This window comes from Hyperolius riggenbachi, chromosome 1 (genome assembly GCF_040937935.1).
Source record: "Hyperolius riggenbachi isolate aHypRig1 chromosome 1, aHypRig1.pri, whole genome shotgun sequence".
Taxonomy (NCBI): Eukaryota; Metazoa; Chordata; class Amphibia; order Anura; family Hyperoliidae; genus Hyperolius; species Hyperolius riggenbachi.
In genome coordinates this window covers 283,140,805-283,168,168 of record NC_090646.1, presented here as the reverse complement: position 1 = coordinate 283,168,168, position 27,364 = coordinate 283,140,805, and the positions used below count along the sequence as shown (strand labels likewise).

At 41.2% G+C, this 27,364-nt stretch overlaps 1 protein-coding gene across 1 annotated transcript in view; it reads left to right on the top strand.

Moving 5' to 3' along the window:
- The window catches only part of BMP2K (BMP2 inducible kinase), a 221,533-nt gene extending 194,466 nt beyond the window's left edge, over positions 1-27,067 (top strand). The window contains exons 15-16 of the mRNA XM_068233657.1: positions 17,119-17,220; positions 22,915-27,067. Coding sequence (XP_068089758.1) covers positions 17,119-17,220; positions 22,915-24,305 — 1,493 coding nt within the window. The 3' untranslated portion in view covers positions 24,306-27,067. The remainder of the gene's footprint in view (positions 1-17,118; positions 17,221-22,914) is intronic.
- The last annotated feature ends 297 nt before the right edge of the window (positions 27,068-27,364 follow it).

Genomic DNA, 27,364 nt, shown 5'->3' with positions numbered 1-27,364 from the left:
TGTGCAAAGAAAATACTTACATTCTTTCTTTAATTTCTGTTGTAAAAGGGAAGGCTTGGCATTAATCTGATGTTAAAGGACAACTGAAGTGAAAATAATATGGAGGCTGCCATATGTATTTCCTTTCAAACAATACCAGTTGCCTGGCAGCCCTGCTGTGGACTATTTGGCTGCAGTAGTGTTTGAAGAACACCAGAAACAAGCATGTAGCGAAGCTTGTCAGATCTGACAATAATGTCAGAAACGCCTGATCTGCTGCATGCTTGCTCAGGGTCTGTGGATAAAAATAATTAGACGCAGAGGATCAACAGGACTGCCAGGCAACTGGCATTGCTTAAAAAGAAATAAATATGGCAGCATCAATATCCCTCTTGCTTCAGTTGTCCTTTAAATGTTCAGTATAACTGCTGTGCGGGTGTCCTGTGAACTAGGTCTAGGAAAGCGGCTATTGTTGCCCCTTAAAAAATAATGCTGCTTGTGCTTTAGGTATATTTATCCTAGTGTTGGGATGATTGTTTGGATCACCAAGCAGTTACTAGTAGACAATTCTGCCAATGTCATAAAGCTTTTTGGCATAATTTGTCAGACCATGGCTAGTGGCAGTGGCATTCCGATGGATATTCAATCAGTTTTGTTTGCGGAGATCAGAATGATCTCAAGTGGCGAAAGGTGGTAAAACCATCATCATTTCTCAATCTGTTTTTGGGCAGGAAAATCTCAACTGTACGTGATGTCAGGCATACATTTCTCTGGTGCAGCCAGTCAGCTGGAGTTAGTAGAAAGGTGAGGTGAGAGGAATATGTAGGTTGCCAATATAATGCCATTTAGAAATGTTACACTTCTGGAACAAGTACCGTATGTAACCGTATGTAGTCTGAACACCAGATACCCCTATTTTTCTTTTGATATTACAGTGTAGGATAAACACAAGAGATAAGCAAGGAGCAACAAGGAATCAAGTTGTCCTTTGCACTTAGACCCACTTGATGGCAGCAAAAGACTACATCGTGGCTTTTAACTACCGTCATATCTTAAAATGAAAAGTGTGTGTGTGTGTGTGTGTGTGTGTGTGTGTGTGTGTGTGTGTGTGTGTGTGTGTATATGTGTGTGTATGTGTATATATGTATGTATGTATATATATATGTATATATATTTTATGTTATATCACTAGAGGCTGAGGTTCATTAGCATTACATTACACTGACATAATCGCCAGCATGAGGCGCTGACTATTCATTTCTGTGTTACAAATTACTGCCTGGTAGCGGTTTGTAGCTGTATAGTCTTGCAGTTTAATGCTAGATTCTAAGGACAAATCGCTTCAAATCACGCTTTAATTATACATGAACCTAGTACCTGAAGCCCTACTCCACCTTGGTGTTTATGAATGTGTTTCATAGAAATGTACAATTGCACTAATAATTAAAAACAAGTTTTAGTCTTTGTAGTATGAAAATTGCTCACCACTGGCTGCTTGATCTTTACAGTAGCCAACATTGCCAACAACCTGTATCCCCTTTACACTGCTTTCCACCCCACCTCAGCAGTGAGCTGAGTCACTTGCCCCAGGCAATTTTTCCACATTATATAGATGCAGAGCAGGCTGCAAACCCCACTTCAGCCACACCTCCCAAGTGACAGTCACTGGATGGAAGGCACTGTGTAGCATGGCTGTGGTGGGGATCATAGTCAGTACCACTGTGATATGGACTGCAGCTATTATCACTTTGGGGTGCTTCTTTAGTGCTCTATTCATAAAGTAAATGTTTATTTTTGTTACAACTCCTATCTGAAATACAGTTTGACTCATTGTTTAGTCCTCAGTCAGGACACCCACATTATATCCCAAGAACACACTGACTGGAGTTGTGCAACCTTAGTGTTTTGCAGACACTCCTCAGTTCACCTGAGGTGAGGAACTCTACTAACCTTAACAGTTGCCCTGCAACACACAGCACAAAGTGTAGCTACTGTAGCCCTTAGTGTTCTCAAATATCTCGCAGTGCACCCTCGAGTTTAACTAACTTTACAGTGTTTAGTGTCCTTGGTTGCATTTACTGAGGTTGGCGGACATAACTGGCCCAACAACGTGGGCTGTTTTTTTTAAAAGGTGTTTTGATTTTAAGAGCCAAAAGTTTGCAACCCTCAACTGGATCACATTAGAACAGCCTGAATTTATTACAAACTGTTCTCTGCAGTCACAAAGCTGCTCATTTCTAACCTTTTAGGCCCCTTTCACGCTGTCGGGTAGCGTTACCCTGTTTTTCCACAGGTTAACACAACACCAATGAAAGTCTATGGGGCATTTCATACCGTGCGTGGTGTGATGCGATCTGTCGGAAGTGCCCGATTCGCCGCAACAGCACGTTGTCGGGCAACATGCACAGCGACGAACCGGAAGTCATGTAAGTCTCTGGCGATGCAGCTTTTTTTTTTACTTTTGTGGTGTTTGCGTTGCAATTTGAATTTCGGCTACAGGAAGTGAGCTCTTCCTGCTTGGCTTGCGGTCAGAAAGAGGGTTACCGGGCATTGCCGCAGTAATCCTAGATGGCTGTTTTTAGTGTTGCTGTGCAATGCATATATTAACAGTGGTTAGCAGTGTGAAAGGAAATGTTAGCAGACCTGTTGTTTTCTCCTCTCCCCTCTCATTGTGTGTCTGTCATTTGCTGTCTTGTTCCTGTTCTACTGCAGCAGAAAGGGTTCAGTAGGAGCACCACACAACACAAAGGGTTAGTGTGCCACGATCTTCATCTCAGTGCCCATAGAGACTCCCAGTCATCGAAATCCAAGAAGAGATCGGCACTCTTCTTGGATTTTGATGACTGTTCCTGTATTTCTGCAGGACCTAGACCTCCTACATGACCTCTATAGTAATTACTGATGACTCCTCCTGCAAGTCCAACTAGCTCTAAACCGAACTTAAACAGGTGACTTGCAGCAAGTAGCACACACTGTCCACCACCTCACAGCCTCTGCAAGAAGAAAACAACCTTTTGGGCTAGTTGATTTGACAGGTGATGTACCACGAGAAGGCAGAGGATCTAGGACTCAGAATTAGATGTTGCTTGCAAGGTAGGGAATAGCTCATTTGGTTTTGCCAGGCAACTCATGCTATTAATGGGCCAATAAATATAATGTTAAACAGGCTTTCAGTCTCTCACTGGGGATGTCTGTATAAAGAAGAGTAGCAACAGCGGTATGCAGAGCTCCTGGACCAGAGGATGCACTTAGGGCCTTTCTTCAGCAGCTGCATTAGACCATCTTTGGTTCTCCATTGGTAGATATTGCCTGTGTATTTGGTACACATGTGCAAATGCACACGGGGGTCCAGTGTAGGGGGTTGCTGCAGGGGGTCCAGTGTAATATTTGCACTTGGCCTGTAGCTCTGTAAGGTCTACACTGTCTCAGTTATGACTTGTCCAATAGACAAGCATTGCAGTCTGAAAATAGCTATTCTAATACAAAGGTTAACATCTAATTCACGGTGTTTCGCGGAAGTAATATATTAACTAATACAGTAGAATCCCGTTATTATAAACTTAGATATACTAAACCTCTGGCTATAGTAAGCTTAGTCCCCAGGTCATGACCATGCACCTGCATGAATATACAATGTATGGCTAATTCTGATATAGTAAACTACTTGGTCAGGTCCCTTGACGTTTACTATAGCTAGCATTCTACTGTAGTGTTAAGTGCTAACATTTTATACTAGAAGTAGTTTGGGGCTTTACTAGCAAAGTAATATTCACTTCCATTCCAAGCATGGATAAATTCTTCTACAGTGCCCATGCAATATGAAAGTAACAAAACAGAAATTTCAAAAATACTTGCCTCCCTAGCGCCAGTTATATATTATACTGTTATGCAGACCACACAAGGGCTCTATTACATAGTTACATAGTTATTTGGGGTGAAAAAAGACATGGGTCCATAGAGTTCAACCAGAAAATAAAGTACAACACCAGCCTGCTCTCTCAAATATCCCTGTTGATCCAGAGGAAGGCGAAAAACCCTTACAAGGCATGGTCCACTTAGCCCCAAAAGGGAAAAAATTCCTTCCCGACTCCAGATGGCAATCGGATAAAATCCCTGAATCAACACCACTGGGCATTACCTAGTAATTATAGCCATGGATGTCTTTCAACGCATGGAAAGAATTTAAGCCCCCGTTAAATGCAGATATAGAATTTGCCATAGCGACTTCCTGTGGCAATGCATTCCACATCTTATTCACTCTTATTGTTGAGAACCCTTTCTTAAATAAATGTCTAAAACGTTTTTCCTCCATGCGCAGATCCTCTGGACCTTTGTGAAAGCCTAGGGACAAAAAGCTCATCCGCAAAGCTTTTATATTGCCCTCTGACTTATTTATACATGTTAATTAGATCCCCTCTAAGGCATCTTTTCTCCAGACTAAATAAACCCAGTTTATCTAATCTTTCTTAGTAAGTGAGACCTTCCATCCCTCATATCAACTTTGTTGCTCGTCTCTGCACCTGCTCTAAAACTGCAGTATCTTCCCTGTAATGTGGTGCCCAGAACTAAATTCCATATTCCAGATGTGGCCTTACTAGGGCATTAAACAGGGGCAATATTATTTTTATTTCCCTTTTTAATGCATCGCAAAATTTTATTAGCTTTAGCGGCTTGGCATTGAATACGATTATTTAACTTGTTGTCAATGAGCACTCCTAAGTCCTTCTCCAAGTTTGATGTCCCCATCTGTATCCCATTTATTTTGTATGGTGCTAGACCATTGGTACGACCAAAATGCATGACATTACATTTTTCAACATTGAATTTCATCTGCCATTTATGTGCCCATATAGCCATCCTATCCAGATCATGTTACAATATGTCACTATCTTCCAGAGAGTTGATGATTCTGCATAATTTTGTATCATCTGCAAAAATAGCAACATTACTTTCTACTGCATCTACTAGATCAATAATAAATAAATTGAAGAGTACTGGACCCAGTACTGAGCCCTGTGGGAACCCACTGCTAAGTCACCCATTTTGAATAAGATCCATTGACCACAACTCTTTGCTTTCTGTCCATTGGCCAGTTCCCTATACATGCACACAGACTCTTCCCCAGTCCTGGCATCCTCAACTTTTACACCAGACTTGTGTGGGGAACAGTGTCGAAGGCCTTTGCAAAGTCCAAGTATATCATATCTACAGCATTCTCAATGTCCATATAAGCATTCACTACCTCATAAAAGATGAGCATGTTAGTCAAACTATAAAAATAAGAATATTTTCTACTATGAAGTCATGTATAGTAAACCCTCAAATAGTTTGCACACAACGTATGTTAAGCTTACAGGTCTATAATTTCCCGGGTCTGATTTTTTTGCCCTTCTTAAATAATGGGAAACTGTGGGCTGTACGCCAATCTATTGGAACTCTGCCAGTTGAGAGTCACAAAAGATAAGATAAAGGGGTGTATTGATAACTGAACTTAATTCCTTTAGGACCTGAGGAAGTGATTGATCTATTGATCTTGCAGAATTTTAACTGCTTTCATGAACCACCTTGCAGTTCAGGTATATCCAATGTGCATTAAAGCTTCACACTGTGTTGATTTCAAGAAATCCATTCAGGTGCTGAGAAAAAAAGATTTTGAATGACCATGGCAGCTTGTGTAAAGTTATCAAAGTGAAGTATATATGCAGTGGCGTTCCAATGATTACTTGTACTGATAATTTCTCAGCTATCTTCCAGTTCAGCCTGTCAGTGTGTGGCCAGCATAAGTGTCAGCTGTCTTTACACAGAGATACAGTGGTTTGCAAAAGTATTCGGCCCCCTTGAAGTTTTCCACATTTTGTCATATTACTGCCACAAACCTGAATCCATTTTATTGGAATTCCATGTGAAAGACCAATACAAAGTGGTGTACATGTGAGAAGTGGAACGAAAATCCTACATGATTCCAAGCATTTAAAAAAATTAAAAAAACAACAACTGCAAAGTGGGGTGTGCGTAATTATACAGCCCCCTGAGTCAGTACTTTGTAGAACCACCTTTTGTTGCACTTACAGCTGCCAGTCTTTTAGGGTATGTCTCTACCAGCTTTGCACATCTAGAGACTGAAATCCTTGCCCATTCTTCTTTGAAAAACAGCTCCAGCTCAGTCAGATTAGATGGACAGCGTTTGTGAACAGCAGTTTTCAGATCTTGCCACAGATTCTTAGATTGGATTTAGATCTGGACTTTGACTGGGCCATTCTAACACATGGCTATGTTCTGTTTTAAACCATTCCATTGTTGCCCTGGCTTTATGTTTAGGGTCGTTGTCCTGCTGGAAGGTGAACCTCCGCCCCATTCTCAAGTCTTTTGCAGACTCCAAGAGGTTTTCTTCCAAGATTGCCCTGTATTTGGCTCCATCCATCTTCCCATCAACTCTGACCAGCTTCCCTGTCCCTGCTGAAAGAAGCACCCCCAGAGCATGATGCTGCCACCACCATATTTGACAGTGGGGATGGTGTGTTAGTTTTCTGCCACACATGGAACTTTTTGGCCAAAATGCAAAATGCTATTTTGGTCTCATCTGACCAGAGCACCTTCTTCCACGTTTGCTGTGTCCCCCACATGGCTTGTGGCAAACTGCAAACAGGACTTCTTATGCTTTTCTGTTAACAATGGCTTTCTTCTTACCACTCTTCCATAAAGGCCAACTTTGTGCAATGCACGACTAATAGTTGTCCTATGGACAGATTCCCCCACCTGAGCTGTAGATCTCTGCAGCTTGTCCAGAGTCACCATGGGCCTCTTGACTGCATTTCTGATCAGTGCTCTCCTTGTTTGGCCTGTGAGTTTAGGTGGACGGCCTTGTCTTGGTAGGTTTACAGTTGTGCCATACTCCTTCCATTTCTGAATGATCGTGCTCCATGGGATGTTCAAGGCTTTGGAAATCTTTTTGTAGCCTAAGCCTGCTTTAAATTTCTTAATAACTTTATCCCTGACCTGTCTGGTGTGTTCTTTGGACTTCATGGTGTTGTTGCTCCCAATATTCTCTTAGGCAACCTCTGAGGCCGTCACAGAGCAGCTGAATTTGTACTGACATTTGATTAGACACAGGTGCACTCTATTTAGTCATTAGCACTCATCAGGCAATGTCTATGGGCAACTGACTGCACTCAGACCAAAGGGGACTGAATAATTACGCACACCCCACTTTGCAGTTATTTATTTGTAAAAAAAAATGTTTGGAATTCTGTATGATTTTCGTTCCGCTTCTCACGTGTACACCACTTTGTATTGGTCTTTCACGTGGAATTCCAATAAAATTGATTCATGTTTGTGGCAGTAATATGACAAAATGTGAAAAACTTCAAGGGGGCCAAATACTTTTGCAAACCACTGTATTTAATTCTTTGCTTACACTTATAGAAGTCTGCTACATCTGAACTAGCCATGACCTGTTTGAATGACAGCTAGTCTCTGAATTATGATCTTTGGATCATGTGGCATTGCTTTTTCAAGGACATCTCTCTAGAATAGCGGCATCAAATATGAAAGCTGTGTTATTAATGGCATCATTTTCTAATTACTGCTAACAATTTAAATCCCTAGTTCATATTTCTGGATTTTTAACTAAAAAAAGGCTATGACCTCAATTCACTATGGATTACCGCATTTGGTAATTCAGAAAACAGTTGATTTTACAGATGACCTTGCCAAATTTCAGTTCACTAAACCTATTACCACATTCAAAAGTAAAATTACCAACTAGTGAGTTAATTACAGACTTGTGAGGTAAATACCTCAAAACGCATTTCACAAAGATGCATTCGGTAATTCAAGTAAAAGTGATTGATATTTATCTGAAGCCTAAAAAGGCTTTTCTGTATCCCTTTAGATGTGAATATCTGCATTCTGATACACAGAAGAGCTCTCAGTATTTAGTATAGATGTACATCTAAAGGGATGCGGCAGATGTAGTGGGCAGAGAATTGATCGGCTCATGCATACACTTGTAAGATACGACTGATATCTTACTGCCTGACCTTCTCCACAGCTGGTGAGACTACTGAGCAGGGCTTAGTGAATTGACGCATGCTGCTTTTTTTTTTTTTTTTTTTTGGGGGGGGGGGAGTATTGTACTGAACTCTTACCGCATGTGAGAAATCTTAGTGACTATGGAAAAAGGTGTGAAATACCGAATGGGGTATTTTACTGACCTAAATTATGTTACCAAACTGCCTTTAGTGAATTGAGGCCTATGTGAAGAGACCTAAATTATAAATTGAACTTAAGGGCAACAACAACAAAATAAATAAATGGGGTGACCCTCTATCCATTGTTTGAAATAGAGGCAACAAAAACAAATGAGAAGGACCCAGTACTACCTGGTTCAGATGTAATAAATACTCTTGCATTTCTGTAATCTATTTCCTGTAATGAAAGTCATGAAACTGTAACAGATCTTTTTTTTCCCCCTCTCAGAGGACAAAAGCTTGCTTTCATCTTCCAAAACTGATTTCCCCAACCCAGTCCTGGGTACAGGGAACATTTTGCAGGAAACCACAAACATTCACAGGTGGGGTAATTTAAGCTGAATAACTCCTTGGGATTCCACAAAACATGCACTGTTAGTGGGCCATGAAGAAAGGGTTGGGGAACACTGCAAAAGACACTAGTTTTAGAGCTGTAATGCTGATCAGCAAATCATAATGCTTGCTGAGTCACTATGCAGATCAGTAAAGTCAGAATACCTAATCTGTATGTTTACTCCATGGCAATGGCTAGGAACATAGATAATGGCAGGTGTTTTTAAGCAGGGTCTGTACTTGTATGTGTTAGTGTAAATGAAGTTATGCTGAACTCCCGTCTACTCCATGCTCTTTTATTATGGATGTTATACTCTTGACATGCAACCTGCAATGCAATTATGTAACTTCGTGGCCTAAAAATATTTTCTGTAACTGTTCTTCTATTTACATTTTTTATGGATTAAAGCAAAGTTGGAAATACATATTTTGTTGTTGTTTTAAATTGAACTTTGTCCCTTAATGGGAATAGTCTATATATAGTTTTATAAGTATTTGAAATGTTGTAACACAATTGCCAGTTCTGAGGAGATTGTCATTGCTAGACTGTTGTAAGCAATACAAACCTCCAGGCAGTATCCAGTAATGCAATAATTATGTGCCATGGTGCACTTGCATTGGAACTAGCAGCCTTCTAAAAATCTGGCAATAACAGTGGTTGTCAAGTTGATTACTTCCCTTCAAGGTTGAAACAGAAACAGTACTTTTCAGTATTTAAGCCTCAAGCCATTCACATAAACCATTACAGGTGGGGCATTCAGCTGCGGTTTACTGACCAAGTGCATGCTAACACTCCGCAGTGGTAAGAGGTTCATCCCATGGAGGCACATCTGAGTGCAGCCACTCTCCAACATGACATAAGGGTCGAGCACTGATGGTGTGTTTAAGCAATTTTTAAATCAGGATGATACCTTTTATTGGCTAAGAAGTGAAGGAGTAAACGTTCAGGTAAGAAGCCTTCTTCAGACTTTGTTCCTGCATACTGACAAGATGTTAGAACACACAGCTTATATACTCTGGGCATTCGAAGAAACATTATTTTGCAAACACAAATACACAAATAAATGTCCTTTGATGCCTCAACAACTTGTCAGTATACAGGAACAATGTCTGAAGAAGGCTCATTAGCCCAAAGCTTTACTTTATCTTTATTTCTAATTGGCCAATAAATTGTATCCTGATTCAAAAATTCTTGCGTTTACTGATGGTCAACATGGTACAACACTCTAATGCTTCTACAAAGGTATGTTTACAAATGCTACCATTAAGCTGCATTAAATTGCAGCTGTAAGGCACTGAATGGCTGGCAGATCGAAGGCTGAACTGTGTACCTAATGCACAGTTCAGCCATCTACTGTATGTAAAAGAGCTCTTAATGTGGTGGCTGCTATTTTTGTTAGAACCAGTAATTATCCCCCCAAAAACTGCTTTAAACAATGTATGCCATGTTATGCTTGAATGAGCAGGTAAAGAATTCATTAGATAGATGCAGAAAATGTACCAAGCCAGCTCTGACATGCCCAAGAAATCTATGTATGTGGACTTGCACAGCAGCTGGAGAAGGAAATGGTCACACCATACAAGAGAAAGTCAGGAGGAAAGGAAGGGCACTACTATTGAATGTTTTCCAACATACTAAAACAATAATAATAATGCACCCATAGTAGCCGCTTAGGGCCTATTCACACCATGTGGGCTGCTGTCAGTTATGACATACCGCACATTAGGGTGTATGCTATAAACTGCCTTAAAAAGTGGAACTGTCACGAAAATCTTAAAATTTAAAACACATGCAAATAAGAAGTACATTTCTCCCAGAGTAAAATGAGCCATAAATTACTTTTCTCCTATGTTACTGTCACTTACAGTAAGTAGTAGAAATCTGACATTACCGACAGATTTTGGACTAGCCCATCTTCTCATAGGGGGGTTCTCAGGGTTTTCTTTATTTTTAAAAGCACTTAGTGAATGGCAGTTGCTCCGTCCAACTGCCAAAATAGTGTGCAGTGAGCAGGGAGGCTGGCCAGCATCTTTATATAAATCTTTTTTCAGGGAATGTCTTTATAAAGAATAAAGTCCATGCCGAGAATCCCCCACGAAGAAATGGACTAGCCCAAAACCTGTTGGTAATGTCAGATTTCTACTACCTACTGTAAGTGACAGCAACATAGGAGAAAAGTAATTTATGGGTCATTTTACTCTGGAAGAAACATGCTTCTTATTTGTATGTTTTAAATTTTAAGATTTTCACGACACTTCCTCTTTAACCACTTGAGGACTCAGCCTTTACCCCCCCTCAAGGACCAGCGCTGATTTAGATCTGTGCTGGGTGGGCTCTACAGCCCCCAGCACAGATCAAACAGGCAGAGCGACCAGATTGCCCCCCTTTTTTCCTCACTAGGGGGATGATGTGCTGGGGGGGGTCAGATCGCTCCTGCATGCGTGTGGGTGGCGGGGAGGGCACCTCAAAGCCCCCTCCACGGCAGGATTCCCCCTCTCCCTCTCCTCCCTCCCTTCCCCGAGAGATCGGAAGCTGCACAGGAACGGATCTGTCCTGTGCAGCCTCTAACAGGCTCCTGCCTGTCATGTGACAGCGATCCCCGGCCGCTGATTGGCCGGGGATCGCTGATCTAGTACAACGCTGCTACTGTTAGCAGCGTTGTAAAAATGTAAACAAAGCGGATTATTTCCGCTTGTGTTTACATTTAGCCTGCAAGCCGCGATTGGCGGCCTGCAGGCTATTCACGGAGCCCCCCCCCGCCGTGAATTGACAGGAAGCAGCCTGTTTCCTGATTAATTAGCCTGCAGCCGGTCCTGCAGCTACCACTTTGCCGACGCGCGTTGTGAGTGCGCGGTCGGCAAGTGGTTAAGGCTCGGTTCCACACTTGTCAGGGTTCAGATCGGATCCAGTTTCAAACGGATCAGTTTTTCTCCGTTCTGCAAAAAAAATGTCCTTTGTGCAGCATACGTTTCCAGTCCGTGGAAACGTATTCCCAGGATCCCCCATGTCGCCCATGGATCCGTTTTTGAAGTGGGTGAAGATGCCCGCTATTTTTACCACTGGTATCCATAGCTCCGGTTTTGGTCCAGGCCCAAAAATGGAGCCACAGATACTTTTTTTTTTTTAAAACAAATGTGAACAAAGCTTAACCCAGTTTATTGCAGACTTTTATATTACTGTTCACAGTACAGCTGTACACACACACACACACACACACACACACGCGCGCTCACACTCACGCACACACACACTCACACTCTGTTTTACAGTTTTTAAGACGTTTTTATAAAAGTCAAACGTTCACTCAGCCTCCTTACAACATTGCAAAAGCTGAGTGAGCCTGGGTGAACATTTGACCTTTATAAGAATGTGAATATCTCAAAAACTATAAGGGCTTGTTTCCACTATCGCGAATCCGCATGCGTCCAACGCATGCGGATTCGCACAGGTAATGCAAGTGGATGGGCCTGTTTCCACTGTAGCGTTGTTGAGGTGCGTTTTTTTCAGCGGTGAAAAACGCACAAAAGAGCCGCAGAATTTGCCTGCGAGTGGAATGCATGCTAATCGCAGGCAATGTATTTAATAGGGAAATCGCATGCGTTTTCCCCATGCGTTTTTTGCCGCGAATTTGCATAGGTACCAATGTAAATTCACACAGGCAGTGACATGGTTAAAATCGCATATACCCTCACCTATGCGAATTTGCGGCAAAAAAACGCATAGGGAATCGCATCTGCATGCGATTTCATCAGCGGTGGTATCCACGCGATTCCGCACCGCAATAGTGGAAACGAGCCCTCAAAGATAATTTTTGCAGCACAAATGACCACATGCACAGCATTACTCACCCATACCAGTTTCATGTCTGTAGGTTGTTGTTTAGGGGCTGGGTGACGGTATTGTTTTGAAAATATTAATAAGTGCTATTATCTTCAAAATGAAAGCAGCACTAACCAATCATGGAATTTATTTATGCCGATTATAGGGGTGCCAGCTTCACGGAGCCTGTTCAGACCCCTTTTTCATGTTTCAGATTAGTTATCTGGCAAACTGATACTATAGTTGTTTAATGAGGATTTAAAAAAGAAAAAATAAGCTACACTCTGTACCCCATAATGACAAAGTGAAGATGACATTTTAAAGAATAGTATATTTATTAAAAAGGAAAAACCGAAATTTAGTAGATTGCCTAAGTAATTAGGCCTGTCAAAACCTATTTGACATTTAGCCCAGATACCTCCCATTTCTCTTGGTCTCTGCGGATTGTTTCTACACTTTGATTGGCATCCAACTATGGTAAATTAAATTGATTGGACATGATTTGGAAAGCTACATACCTCCATATAGAAGGCCCCAGAGCTGACAATGCATGTCTGAGCAGAAACCATGCAAGCAGGTCAAAGAAACTGCATGCAGGGCTCAGACAGGATTTGTTTCAAAGCCCATATATTATTATTTAGTATTTATATTGTGCAAACCTCTTACGCAGCTCTTATGAGTACATATTTGTTACTAACTGTCCCTCAGAAGAACTCACAATCTAATCACTACCATAATCATGTTTATTGAAGTTTAGGGCCAAGTCAGAGGTAAGCCAATTATCTGTACTGTATGTTTTGGGGATGTAAGAGTGCTCCGAGGAAACCCACACAGACACAGTGAGAACATACAAACACCATGCAGATAGTGCCCTGGCTGGATTTGAACTAGGGACCCAACACTGCAAGGTGAGAATGCTATCCAGTATGCCATGCCACCACATATCTGGGGAAAGCTACAAAAAAAAGTCTGCTGCAACTGAATCCTTCATAAATCTCAACTGGGAAATGTTTGAAACAACCAGTACTCATCCAAGAGCGGGTCTCAAGCTAAACTGAGCAATCAAGGAAGAAGGGCCTTTGTGGGTGAGTTGACCAAGAACCTGATGGTCACTCTGAGCACCAAGGATCCTGTGTGGAGATGGGATTAAGTGGTATAGCTGCAGCCGTATGCTGATCTGGGCTTTATGGCAGACTGGCAAGACGGAAGCTCCTCTTCAGTGCAAAACACATGAAACTCCTTTGGGGTTTGAACCTGAAGACCCGACTGTAAGGAACAAGAATCTCTCGTCTGATGAAATCAAAACCGTTGGGCCTCAGTTCTAGATGTTCTGTCTAGAGGAAACCAGGTTCCACTTATAATCTGCTCAATACTATCCCAACAGTGAAGCATGGTGGTGAGGGCATTCTGCTGTGGGGTTTTTAGCATCTGGTAAACTGCTCCTTTCCACTTTTCCTTAACCCTGACCAAAGCACAGAGATATCCTTAAAGTGAGCCTGAGGTGAGAGTGGTATGGGGGCTCCCATATTTCTTTCCTTTTCAACAATTTAAGTAGTGTCTGAGTCACAACCCTGAAATAAGCATGTGACTAATCCAGTCAGACTTGAGTCAGAGCACCTGATCTGCATGCTTGTTTAGGGTCTATGGATTAAAGTATTAGATGGACAGGATCAGATAGACAGCCAGACAGCATGCACTGTTTAAAGGGACTCCGAGCTGAAAAAATAAAGATTTTATACATACCTGGGGCTTCCTTCAGCCCCATCCACCTGGATCGTTCCCACTCCCCCGTTCTCCACTGCCTGCAGCTTCGGGCACTGGATCCCCACACTTACGTCATCGTGGCCAGTCTATGCAGAAGTGCGCCCTCTAAGTATCTTTTGAGCGACTGCTGGAGAGATATGCAAACAGAGCGCTTGTCTTGCATTAGATTGGCTCCGACTGACAGAAGTGCGGGGACCTGGTACAGGAGCTGCATACATCGGAGAACGGCTGCATGGGAGCAATACAGGCGGATGGGGCTGGAGGAAGCCCCGCAGGTATTTATAAAATCTTTTTATTTTTTAGCTCTGGTACACTTTAAGGGGAATCTGAGGTGAGAGGTATATGAAGGCTGCTTGATTTATTTCCTGTTAAAGTGTACCTGAACCAAAGCATGGGTACAAAATCACATACATGCCTAAGTAGAGGGAGGTCTCTGCAGCCTAATGAGGCTTCCCACAGTGTCCTTTGGCCCCCCATTGCTGTTTGCGGACCCTCCAAAAATGACATACAAGGGCTTGTTCGTAATATGATCAGGACCGCGTTCCTCTTCAAGCAGGAGACTAGTACAACTGCACCTGTGCAGTAAGCAGGAGTTTCTTGCGCACAAACGGTACCATGCTACTGTGCAGGTGCAGCCATGCTCCCGCTGGTGCCAGAAGTGGAGCACGATCCAGATCAGCTGGAGGGTCCCGACAGAGGACCAGAGAATGCTGTGGAAAGCTAAGAATCTCTCTGCTTGAGATAGCTGTTTCTAAACCAGAGCTTTGGCTCGGGTTCTTTAAATCTTCCACCGTGCTCAGGACCTCAGACTGGGTCACAGCTAGGACCCTAACATACATCTCGGGACAGACCTAACGTGGCTGTACACTGACCGTCCCCATCCAACATGACTGAGTTTAAGAGGGTTTGCAAAGAACGGCAGAAAATCCCCCCCCCCCCCGTTCAGGGGCACAAAGCTTTGCTGCATCATACCCAAAAGACTCAAAGCTGTAATTGCCACCAATAGCGTTTCAACTAAATGAAGGGTTTCAATACAAACCTAAAAAAGTGATTTCATTATTTCTCTTTTTAATAAATGTACAAGATTGTATGAAATCCTGTTTTCGCTTGGTTATTGGATACTGATAGAGTGGGAAAAAATAACAGAAATAGCATAGGAAAATAGAAATAGCATGAGGCTACAACAGAGCTGAAAATAAGTGAATGGGGGCTGAATCTTTCCTGGAGTCACTGTATATTTCTCTGGTATACCGGTAGTTTTAGTGGCTTTATGTATTATGTAAAGTAATCCAATGATTTGCCACAAAGATCTAGTCTTGCTGGAGTCATGTTATGGGCCCATTCACACTTGAAAGTCGCAAAACGGTAGCGCAGGCGATTTTACTATTAGCGCGGTAAAATCACTGTACACTCTTTTGTGATTCCCGACACTGGTGATTAGCGCTTTTATAAGCACTATCGCGGTTGCTTCAGAATCGTGAGAAAATGCTGCAGGCAAAACGTTTTGCGTTTGCTGTTAATAGCGAAACGCCCGCGATTGAGATTGAGCGCACTGCCACATGGTTACAATTGCGCTAGTACTTTGCCGATTAGCAGGAATTGTCCTGGTGTGATTGGGCCCTATGGGTGACCTTCTCTTGAACTGACTTGGCAAGAATACAGAACACCTAATTATAAGTGCAAAACTAACACCTGCAAGTTGCCAGCTCATGCAGGCGCTTCCAGTCGGGCAAGTCTGTCTGGGTTATCCAGCTTCTGTATATCAATTCCTCCCAATACTAATCTGTAGATCAAACTTGCCTAGATCATGTACCTGCTAGCTTGTGTTAACTTTTTAAAGGATTTCTGAGGTGAAGTCTCACGTGCAGCAAACTCTTGGTTGTATTTGTTCTTCAAAGTAAAACTTGTCATGATAAAATGATGGTATATAGTCTGCCAGTTCCGTTTTCCCTTGGTGTTGCGCTGAGATGCATACTTGCTGAATTAAGTATTCAGTAAGTATACAGCAAGACCCATGCTCTTCATAATTATTAGTTATGCATACGTTTCATCCAGACTCTTCTATACAGTGGTGTTCAGTATAACGTGAATATTTGATGTATCAGTAGGGCTTGGATGCAGCTTGAGAAAGGAGCGGTTACTAGCTTCGAAACATCACTGTAATTATCCATGTTTGCTCATTTTTGTAGGCACAAATAGCTGTTTTACATAGAGATGGCACCAGCATACTTTTTCTACATGTAGTTCCTGTTTTGACAGGTTTTCCTAAGCACATAATCTTTCTTTTTTTTCTGGAGTGCATCCTTCTTTTCTAAAGCACTATCCTAGCAATATACATAATCATACGCAGCACTTGCGTGACCTGGATATGGAGGCTGCTATATTTGCTTGCTTTTTTTTTTTTTTTTTAAATTCTTTATATATTTGCTTGCTTTTAAACAATATTAGTTGGTGGTGGTCTGATCTTTGGGCATCAGTAGTGTCTGAATCACATGCCCGAAATAAGCGCGCAACAAATCCAGTCAGACTTTAGACACAAACACCTGATCAGCGCATGCTTGTTCACGGTCTATGGCTAAAAATATTAGAGGCACAGGACCAGCTGGACAGCCAGGTGATGTGCATTGTTCAAAAAGGAAATAAATATGGCAGCCTCCATATCCCTCTCATCTGAGGTGTCCTTTAAAGGCAATGTCACACTTACATATATATGATCTTTTTTCCTGCTATTTCTACAACCTAAACACTAGATATGATTTTGGAAGGCTTGTTTTGTTTTTGGCATGTGAACTTCTGCTTTAAATGCTTACAGTATTTGATACACACTCTAAATTTACGGTACTTTCACTTTAAAAAGGCTTGCTATATTTTGTTTTTGTCATTTATTTCCATTTATCAGCTTATATTTAAGGTTATCCTGCATGCCTCCATTTTTATTTTATTTTTCGTTCTTTGTTTGCTGAATTTTTGCAGGTAAAACTGAGGAGAGCAAAATATCCACAGCTGCCTTTTCTGCCTCACAAAATACACACTCTGAAGATGTATTTGGTTCCATTCCATTTATTCCTGCTTCAGGCAAGTTTCCTTATTTCATACAATCAGTGGATGCATGGAATTCAAGTTTATAACTGAAATAATTTCTAAAATAAAATCATTAGAACAGTCCGGTTCATTTATTTTGTATTGCTACATAGCTTAGGTTCGTGAAAAAAAGGATGCAACTTAACCAGGTTGTATTTTTCAATTATTTCAGATTTATTTTTATTTTTTTTAAGAGGAGCTGTTAGGTATAGGGTCTCAGAGAAAAAAAACACATATATCAGTAGCTAAATATTGGCTGTACTTACATTACATTACATTACATATGCATTTCACTGTCCATGTTTGGATTTCACAGAATTTTTATATAGTATTTGCAGAGATTTATTGCTTCTGGCAGATTCCATGTTTGACTGTCTTGTATGAAGCCAATTGTGATGTAATATCCTCCCTTACCCTGCTTCCTGATGATTCGACTCACAAAAAAGATCCGGATCAAAGATCCTAATCCTTTATGATCCAGACAACACTACTCTGCAGTGAATATTAATTAGCCATGTGGCTAGGAACAATAGCGGACTCATGCAATATACTCTAACGGAACATGTGCCCTGTGAACAGCACATTGATTTTTCAGTGCTGTGAGCTGGGCTGCAAGATACAAGCTGCTGTAACATGAGCCTGTAACTTCCCACTGTGAAAGCAGCCTTAGGGCAGAATAGGGAAATGAAGGGGAGGACCAAGGGAGTGCAGTAGGGAGAAGAAGCAGCCCCAGCATGCTTTGCAGTATCTGTTATGGGGCCTGCCGGCCTCTTTAGGAGCTTGGGAATAAACATCAAAGTAAGAGAGATTTTTAACTTCAGTATTGCCTTTTTGGCTTCCTTCTAAACTGTTTAACACAGGAGAATAGAGGTTTAAATTAGCTTTTGCAGCCTGACAGTTACTCTTTAAAGGGAACCCGAAGCAAGAAATATATTGAGGCTGCCATATATATTTCTATTTAAACATTACCAGTTGCCTGGCAGCCCTGCTGATCATTCCAGATTCAGTAGTATTAGAATCACACCTGAAACAAGCATGTGTTATCCAGTCAGATTTTTGCCCACAAAAAAACCTCTGTTCTGCATGCTTGTTCAGAGTCTATGGCTAAAGGCAGTGGATCAGCAGGTCTGCCAGGTATCTGGTATTGTTTAAGGCTAGGTTTCCATTGCTGCAAATCCGGGCCGTTTCCCCGCCTACGAATTTGGATGGATTTTAGCAGCCCATAGAAGTCTATGTAAGACTGTGTAAGCCATCCGAATTTGTGGCCGAGGAAAACTCTGAGGCCCTGCAGCATAATTTTTTGTGTGACTGTCCAAATCCCATAGCTGCGCATAGCCCGGCTAGAGGGATTCGGCTGCGAGAGGCAGGGCACAGCTGTGCCGCCATCGCGTCTCGCAAGAAGCATGGCCGGCACACAAGTGGAAACGAGGCCTAAAAGGCAATAAATATGGCAGCCTGCATATATATATATATCACTTCATATTCCCTTAAAAGCCTTGAGTGTCATAACTAAGGATGGTCAGAGAGATTAAAATAATTCCAAGATGCTGCAATTTTATTTTATTATTTTGCTTATTTTATGAAAATTTACGCAGCATAAAAATGGGTTGAAGTCGCTGGGAGATTTGATCCAAAATTGCTGCACCTTGCTGACTCCTCTGCCACCATATGGGCTCAGGTACCTGAGGGTGATGTCCTCATAAAATTCCCTGCAGGCTGGTAGTATAAAAACTATATGTTATAAAAAAAACTTTGAAACGAAAGCTAATAAAAATGGGCGGCTGATGTTTCTTACATTTTTATGGCCAGTTATTTCGAGCCTTTTTTTGTGATATAAAACCCTGTATACAATCTTATTCAGCTGTATATTCATACACTTTTTTTAATCATGGCATAAGGTACACCATCCTATTATTTCATCTAAGGATGTAGCCTGTGAACCAATTTATATGTCAGTTTGCCGCTGAGCGGCCATCTTAATGAGCTGATGGTTGACCTACATCAAAGATTTATATTAGAAAATATAAACCTCTGGGACATTATTTTTTTTTTAATTTTCAGTTTTGTGTGTCTTGAAAACCGCAACATCCAAGCTGCAAATCTGCAGCAATTTTGAACAGATGCTTCTCTGCCAGTCCTCAAAGAAATTGTGTAGATTTAGGTGAGATGTCTGGATAATCCTTTGGCCTGACATGTGGCCAATTGCTGTGAAATGATGGTATCAGTATGTTTCCAATTGAGAGGAAAGCTAAAGCTTGTTGCTCCCACCCCCAGATGACGACGCAGCAGAAGGCATGTAATTACTAGTTGCAAGGCATTAATCAGGATTAATCGGATGTTGGGAAAAAGAACATCAGAACATAATATTTCCTTGAAGATTGGGATGATCTTGTATGATTAAAGATGTTCCCCTGGCTGTTGCTGGACGGATGAGCAATTGTCCTTGAAAAGGCTACAGACATGATTAGAAGTGGAGAAATTTAAGCTCTGCATTGCCAGCAGCTGTTGATGTCTGAATTGTTTTCACTTATTTATTTTTTTTATCATATTCTAAAGTGTAGAGTTCAAGAAATAATAGGAAAATAAGTAATATTTAGCAGTTTTAATTACATGCCTCCTGGCAACAGATAAATGTGACTGTTGAAAAGCGAAAAGCAATTTGGCCAACACAATTTTGCCTGTTAGTGAAATTGTATAGATTGTGGCCCCTTTCATTGCAATGCGGTACTCTGCCCTGCTGCAGCTCTTCGCAAGGGACATGCAAGTCTGTGGAGACTTGCATAATGTACGGGGTGCAACACGATAAAAGTATCCAAATCGCTGCAATGCTGTCTTCAGCGTGTTACTGCATAAATAGTACCTACAGGTTCCCACGGGTCAATGAGTGACGCAGTGTGAGCGATGAGTGCATCGCCCATGCATGGACCGACAGGAATCCCGGTGGCGTACTTCCTGCCTAGCAGGCAGTACGTCACTGACCATGAAGCGGGCATATGCATTTGACCCTGTCGCCGCACCGTAGAGCAGGGTCATATGAGCCAGAATTATACATTTCAGTGATGCGGCGGCAGGCTCCGATGCTATGTGATCACAGCATCTTTTAGGTGTGTAACCAGCCTAGGAAACGAGCAGAAGTACACTAATCCTTTTTCAATTTCATAACTGTGCAGACCCCTGTCCACCTCCCATAAGCACACACATGCCTTAAGCACCTGCTTTTTGTTAAAAATAATTTTAAAATGGGGTCGGGTACTCCGAATAATGACTGCCATCTTGATGACAAAAAACTGACTACAGGGCACAAAACCTAGGTAAGTAGCATTTTCTGAGTCTGCAAAATAACTTGCAAGTAAGTGCTATGTTTGGGTTTCCTTTAAAGCTCCACTTAAGACTCAGATAGGCTGACTATGATCTCATCAGCCAATCATACTAAAGCTTCATACACAAGCTTGACTGAACTCCACCAAGTGGGCTGTTTTGGTCAAGAATCCAGCATGTGTACTGGTGGTGTTCAAGGCCACTTAAAGATCAAGTATGGAGGATCTTTAAGCAACAGTGACATCCAAGTACTGAAAGCCGCTCTATTATGCATTAAGCCATAGACCCAGAACAAGCATGCAGCTTATGTGCGCTGACTGAAGTGTGACTGGATTAGCTGCATGCTTGTTTCAGGTGTGTGATTCAGACACTACAGTTGAATGAAAAATCAGCAGGATACCAGGCAATTGGTATTGTTTAAAAGGAAATAAATATGGCAGACACCTTGCGGTCCTTTTAACATACAAAGGCCTGATTTACTGAAGAGCCACCAGGGTGGAGATCTTTAGAGATCTTAAGTCATGAAGAAAAGTCGACCTGTATTTAACCACTTCACCACTGAGGGGTTTTACCCCCTGACCACCAGAGCAATTTTCACCTTTCAGCGCTCCGTCCATTCATTCGTCTATAACTTTATTATTACTTATCGCAATGAAATGAAGTATATCTTGTTTTTTCCGCCACCAATTAGGCTTTCTTTAGGTGGGACATTATGCCAAGAATTATTTTATTCTAAATGTGTTTTAATGGGGAAAATAGGAAAAAATGTGGGAAAAAATTATTATTTTCAGTTTTCGGCCATTATAGTTTTTAAATAATGCATGCTACTGTAATTAAATCCCATGAAATTTATTTGCCCATTATTCCTGATTATAAAACCGTTTAAATTATGTCCCTATCACAATGTTTGGCCCCAATATTTTATTTGGAAATAAAGGTGCATTTTTTCAGTTTTGCGTCCATCCCTAATTACAAGCCCGTAGTTTATAAAGTAACAGTGTTATACCCTCTTGACATAAATATTTAAAAAGTTCAGTCCTTAAGGTAACTATTTATGTTTTTTTTTTATTGTATATATATTTTTTTTTTAAAAATTACAAAAAAAAAAAAAATTGGGGAGTGTGGGAGGTAATGAGTTAATTTATTATGTAAAACAATTTATTTGTATGTGTAAAATGCATTAGGGTGTAGTTTACTATTTGGACACAAGATGGCCACAGTGAGTATGTTTACATGCGACCTGTAAGCGACCGGAAGGACGCTTACAGGAAGCAGTAGGAGGCTGGGAGACTCACAATGATCGCGCTGTTTCTGAAAGAAGCAGCAGATCATTGCGGGGGCTTAGATCAACGAACGGGAATGGACTTTCCCGTTCATTGATCTCCGGGCAAGCGGGCGGCGGCGTGCACGAGCGGCGGTAGCGCGGACAGCGGCGGGAGCGCGGAAGGTACAGATTTCTCCGTCCCTGGTTTTTTAGGAGGGAAAAAAGGGGCGGAGAAATTCGTACCGCCGGGGGTAAAGTGGTTAAATTGCCTGCAATTAGGTTGCAAAACTATCACATCATAGTAAGGGTTTCTAAAAGTCTAGTAAATTGACATGTCATTTTAAGTCACATATATGCAGTGCAGTTATATTAAACCAGGTCACCCTAAATGTATACAGTAGAGTCTCAATATAGTAAACTCTAATAAAGTAGACCTCTGGCTATAGTAATCTCAGTCCCCACGTCCCAACCATGTGCTGGTATAAATATGCACTGCAATAGCCACACTAAAACAGATAATCTAGTTCCACCCTGAACATTGCACTAAATGTGCAGCAGTCCAAATACGAAAACACTGGTTTCTGGAGGAACAAATCCACCCTCCACTCCTCATTCACAAATCTTCCAAGTTGCGGACATGGAGTATGGACACAGTTCAGAAATCCACCTCACAAAATAAAACTGCCCGACACGGGTCCCATGGCCAAAGGCCGCCTCCCCAGAGGCTCACAGCGCACATAAACATCAGGAGCAGGTCACAGGAAATGCCAAACCGCAATCTGTAGTGATAGCTCGTGAAGCAAATATGCAATGTATGACCAATTCTGACATATTAAACGTCTGAATTGGTAAACTACTTGGCCTTGAAGTTTACTATAAAGGTATAAAAAAAAATTGACACGTAAGGATTTTTATACTTTTTACCAAAATAACAAAAGTGTACTGATACCTGCAGAGAGCAAAATGTTACTAAACATTTTATTTAGTAAAATGAGAACCTATCATTGATCTGTATACTTTTCATTTATCATAGGTGATACCAGCTCAGCAGTGCATTATTTTAATTGGTTTTACATTTTGTGAACTCCTGTATCTTTGACTTGTAGGTTCCCTTGGAAAAATATCTGAAAAAGTAGCATTTACGGAAGACAATACCACTGAAGCCCCAAACGGTTTACAGCAACCAGAATCTTTGAAAGAGAAAGCACAGTTGCAGAATATGCAAGGGAAGTCTCCCCTTCAGAAGCCAGCTAAAGAAGGAGCGGACTCGGAGAGTGACTTTGAATCAGATCCACCATCCCCTAAGAGTAGTGAAGAGGAGGATCAAGAAGATGAAGAAGCATTGCACCGGGATCAAGGGGTATTTCATGAAGACAATGACACTGAGCCAGAAAATACTGGGCAGAGGCCACTGCTGATGGACTCAGATGAAGAAGAGGACGAAGAAAAGCACAGTTCTGATTCAGATTATGACCGTACAAAAATAAAAACCACTGCTGTGAAAACAAATAGCAGGAAGGCACATGCAAAAGAGAGTCATCAAAGGGAAAATACCACTCCTTCAGTGAGCAAAAATGATGTGAGCACCATAGACGATCAACAGTTAGATGCTTTTGGAGCTGTGCCATTTTTCTCCATTAGCACACAAAATCATGGGTCAAAAGAGGAAAGCGTTCAGAATCCTCCTGCAATAAGAAACAAAAGAAAGGATGAATTTGATGTGTTCTCACAAGCACCATTTAGTAGGAAACAAGATCAACAGGATGGTGAGGCCACATCGCCGGTTTCTTTTGTTAATGTGGATGTATTTGGGTGCTCACCCTTTCAGCCTGCTCTCACACAAGAAGCAAGGCCATCAGATCTTTTTGGATTGGTGCCTTTTGAAGAAATAACAGAAAGTCAGACACCGCACAAGGTTAAACAACAACGTAACATGCAGAAGGTATCCTCTCGCCAAAGACGTACAAAACAGGAGCCATCAAACAACAATGGAAAACGTCATCATGGCACTCCCTCTAGCACAAAGAAAACTGCCAAACCCAGTTACCGTACTCCAGAGAAAGTCCGCCGGCACAAAAAAGGAGGAAGGCGAGATTCACAAAGCAGTAACGAGTTTCTCACAATATCAGACTCAAAGGAAAATATTAGCATTTCTCTTACAGATGTGAAAGATAGAAACAACATCTTACAGACAGATGAAACTATAGTGGACCCTTTTGGTGCCAAACCTTTTCCTCCTCAAGATTTGAAGCAACCTCCGCACCATGGACTTTCAGATTACCGTGGTGATAACCACTCTGCAGCAGCTGGCCGGCCTAGACAGAGCTCACTGCACGGTGCTTATCTCAGTAGCAGTGATAACATAAAAATGGATGACTTTGGTGCAGTGCCTTTCACAGAACTAGTGTTGCACAGTGTAACTCAACAACCAAGCCAGCAATCACAACCATTAGATTTAGACCCGTTTGGTGCAGCTCCCTTTCCATCAAAACAGTAGATAGGACTTTTTAATAATATTTTAATTGTATACTTTTTTGATACTATAAACCTGTCCTAGACGACATTATCCAATCCCTTAGCCTATTTTTTAACCTAGCCCTGCAAAGCCAGGACATGTTTTTGATACCTTATTCAAATTATAATAGCTTTAATATATCTCTAAGAGAGCACATTCCTGCTTATTAATTGCACTTCTGAAGTAACATTTTAATAGGTGGTCTAATGGTCATTTATGTACAGTGGAAATTATACTGTAAATATTCACCAAAAAAATCCAGAACTCAAATGGTTTTTAGATTTAGTTTTTTTTTTAATATGATACAGCATGCTATGTTCTATTTTAATGTTTATATACATTTCATTTAACCCAGTTTACTTTCACCTACACTGTTACACTGGACAGTATTTTCCTCATCAGTTGTATGGTTTTATTCACCAAAGCTTTAGGTATATAGTTGTATCTGTTTTTAATGTGACTGCAAAGTTTCAATAGTTATTTCATACTCTTACCATTAGGTACTTGAGGCCAATACCATCGGCAGCATCCAACACTGTTCTATTGTTAATATATTTGAACCCATCCCCTCCACCTTCTCTCTGTCACCTGATAATTGTAATGAAATCCAGTGGTAGAACTAAGAGTTGGAGTTGATAAATGCACACTGCCGTCCAGGCACACTACTTTTCACTGTCCACTATGAACCTTACCGCCACTATCTTTATCCATAATCCCTATTCACTTTTTACGCGTCTAAAAGAGTGCTTGGGAGATTTTGCTGCCAGGTGAAGCCACAAATAGAATATTGGCAATGCTGACAATATTCTACTACTGAGAGCTGGCTAACTATGATAATAGAATATCAGAAATGTTAGCGGTATTCTATTATAGCCTAACCTTGCGCTCACACTAACCCTCCATTATCTACTCCTATCACCAACCTACCAAGATCTAAGTCTAACATCATCCTCCCTTACCTACTCCTAACACTAACCTACTGCTATCTAGGCCTAACACTAAGCTACTCCTAACACGAACTCTGTAACTTTCCCTCTCCACCGCTGTGTGTGATGAAATATTTTCATCCCTCCGCTTCCCTAGTGCTTTGTCTACAGTTGTCACTTCCCATACCCAATTTGGGCAGCTCTACTATTGATACTATCTATGCCGCACCCAAGTTTACTTTGGTCCCTGGACTCTCACAATTTCCCAGATCAATTTTAAACCTATGATATTTACCTTCACATTGTGTACATGGAATGTGCTACGTTCATTATTGCACTATATTTTGGGATGGAGTAAAGTTATTACTCCAGGATTCTATACACAGCATGACCCTTAAATATAGCTGTGCTTGCCATTGCCTTACAAGATTATGTCTTGGCCCTAGTGACTTCATGAAGAGTTCTTTCGCAACAGACAACAGCAGAGTGTGGGGATAAGATGGAGATAGATTTCCATCAAAACACTTATTTGGTATGAAGTAGAATAACTTTTGAATAAAACTGGTTTCCTTACACTTCACATTTTCGTCCTTTTGTAATGCTGCCAAATGTAAAGTGTCAAATAACATGTTCACTAGTTAAAGAACTGAATGAATCTTACTACTTACACCACTTTCTAAGTAATATGCATTCATCAATGCAAGAAACATGCTTGGATTTACCATGATCTGTACTGGTTGTGGTTTTATTTTTAATCTAAATCTGTATTATATAGATAATCCACAGAGCTGTATAGGTAATAGGTAGATTACAGGAATATAGCAGTTTACATTGATTGCCCAAAAATGTGATCTAAAACTTGAGCCGATTGTTACTGATGCAGCATTCTGGTCAACAGAATTTGATTTCTGTTTGTATAGTTTTTGTGTGGGACTAGTCTTGATTTTAGTACTTTTGTTTTCTTCTCAGTGTATTATCCTGACTCTAAGAATGTATAGACTTAGGCCATGTTTTTATGATTTTATATAAAAAGCTTATTCAAAGATCCCTGCATTTACTACTGTGTATTCTGTAGAAATGATGTACTGTATGTTTTTCTCTACTGGTTCACTGGCACTTTAGATCTTACAAGGCAAGAGCAACTCTCTGTCCCTCTGGACCTCCACTATGAGAAACGACTGCTATTGATGTGTGGTCTTCATGTTATAAAGCAAGGACTACTAGTATGGTTCCTGAAAGGAAGACATTAACTGTGCCTATTAGCAAGTGCCATTATCATTAGAAACTGCTTTCCCAAAGCAAACGCAAACCTTTCACTGTCCTGTTTGTGTCGCTCTTTATGGAGGGGAATTACACAACTGTCGCTTTGCCTACTTCTTATGATGTCACATTTCATTGTGTGTTCAGAAAGCCAAGTGGAGACCAGAGGAATAACAACCAACTGAAAAGCACTACAAGGTGGACACTATTTTAAAGCAGCAAGCTTGTATCTTTTGCACCTGTGGCCTATTCATTTTCACCCATTCCTTTATGGGACTTGTGTTACAAGACAAAGTAAAAGAATCTCTATAATTATCCAGCATTCTATACCTGTTAGATTACATTTTTTTTGTCTGCAAAATAAGAAACCTGTGTCAGCTGACTGGCGAAAGACCCTTTATGTATTATAAATACTGTAAAGTAATATATTTTGCAAATAAAAGGAAACTGCAAGAAGATTCATGATATTTCTCTGTAAGTATAAACTGCAGATGATGCAGCGCCCCACTTGGCAGCCACATACAATCTTAATAAAGGAATGAGATGTTTTTACATAAACAGCTAGCTTTGTGTCTTATTGTGGATTCCGGTAGAGCTGCACTGCTTCTGCCCTCCTAGCTAGTTACACCAGTACTGCTGAGGAGGTAGTTAGAAAGGAAATTGTGGGGAAGAACAACAGGTTTATGATTGTGGGGTGCACAGCATTTGTGGGATTTGTACAGGCAGGTGTTCTTGGCAGGGGCGTCACTGCATTGTGCCCCCATATCAGGGGGCCTGGAGGACCCGCTCCGGTATGGATCACAGAGCAGCAGCCTCATCAGTGTACAAGCGCTTTACAGCCAATGCATGTCATGT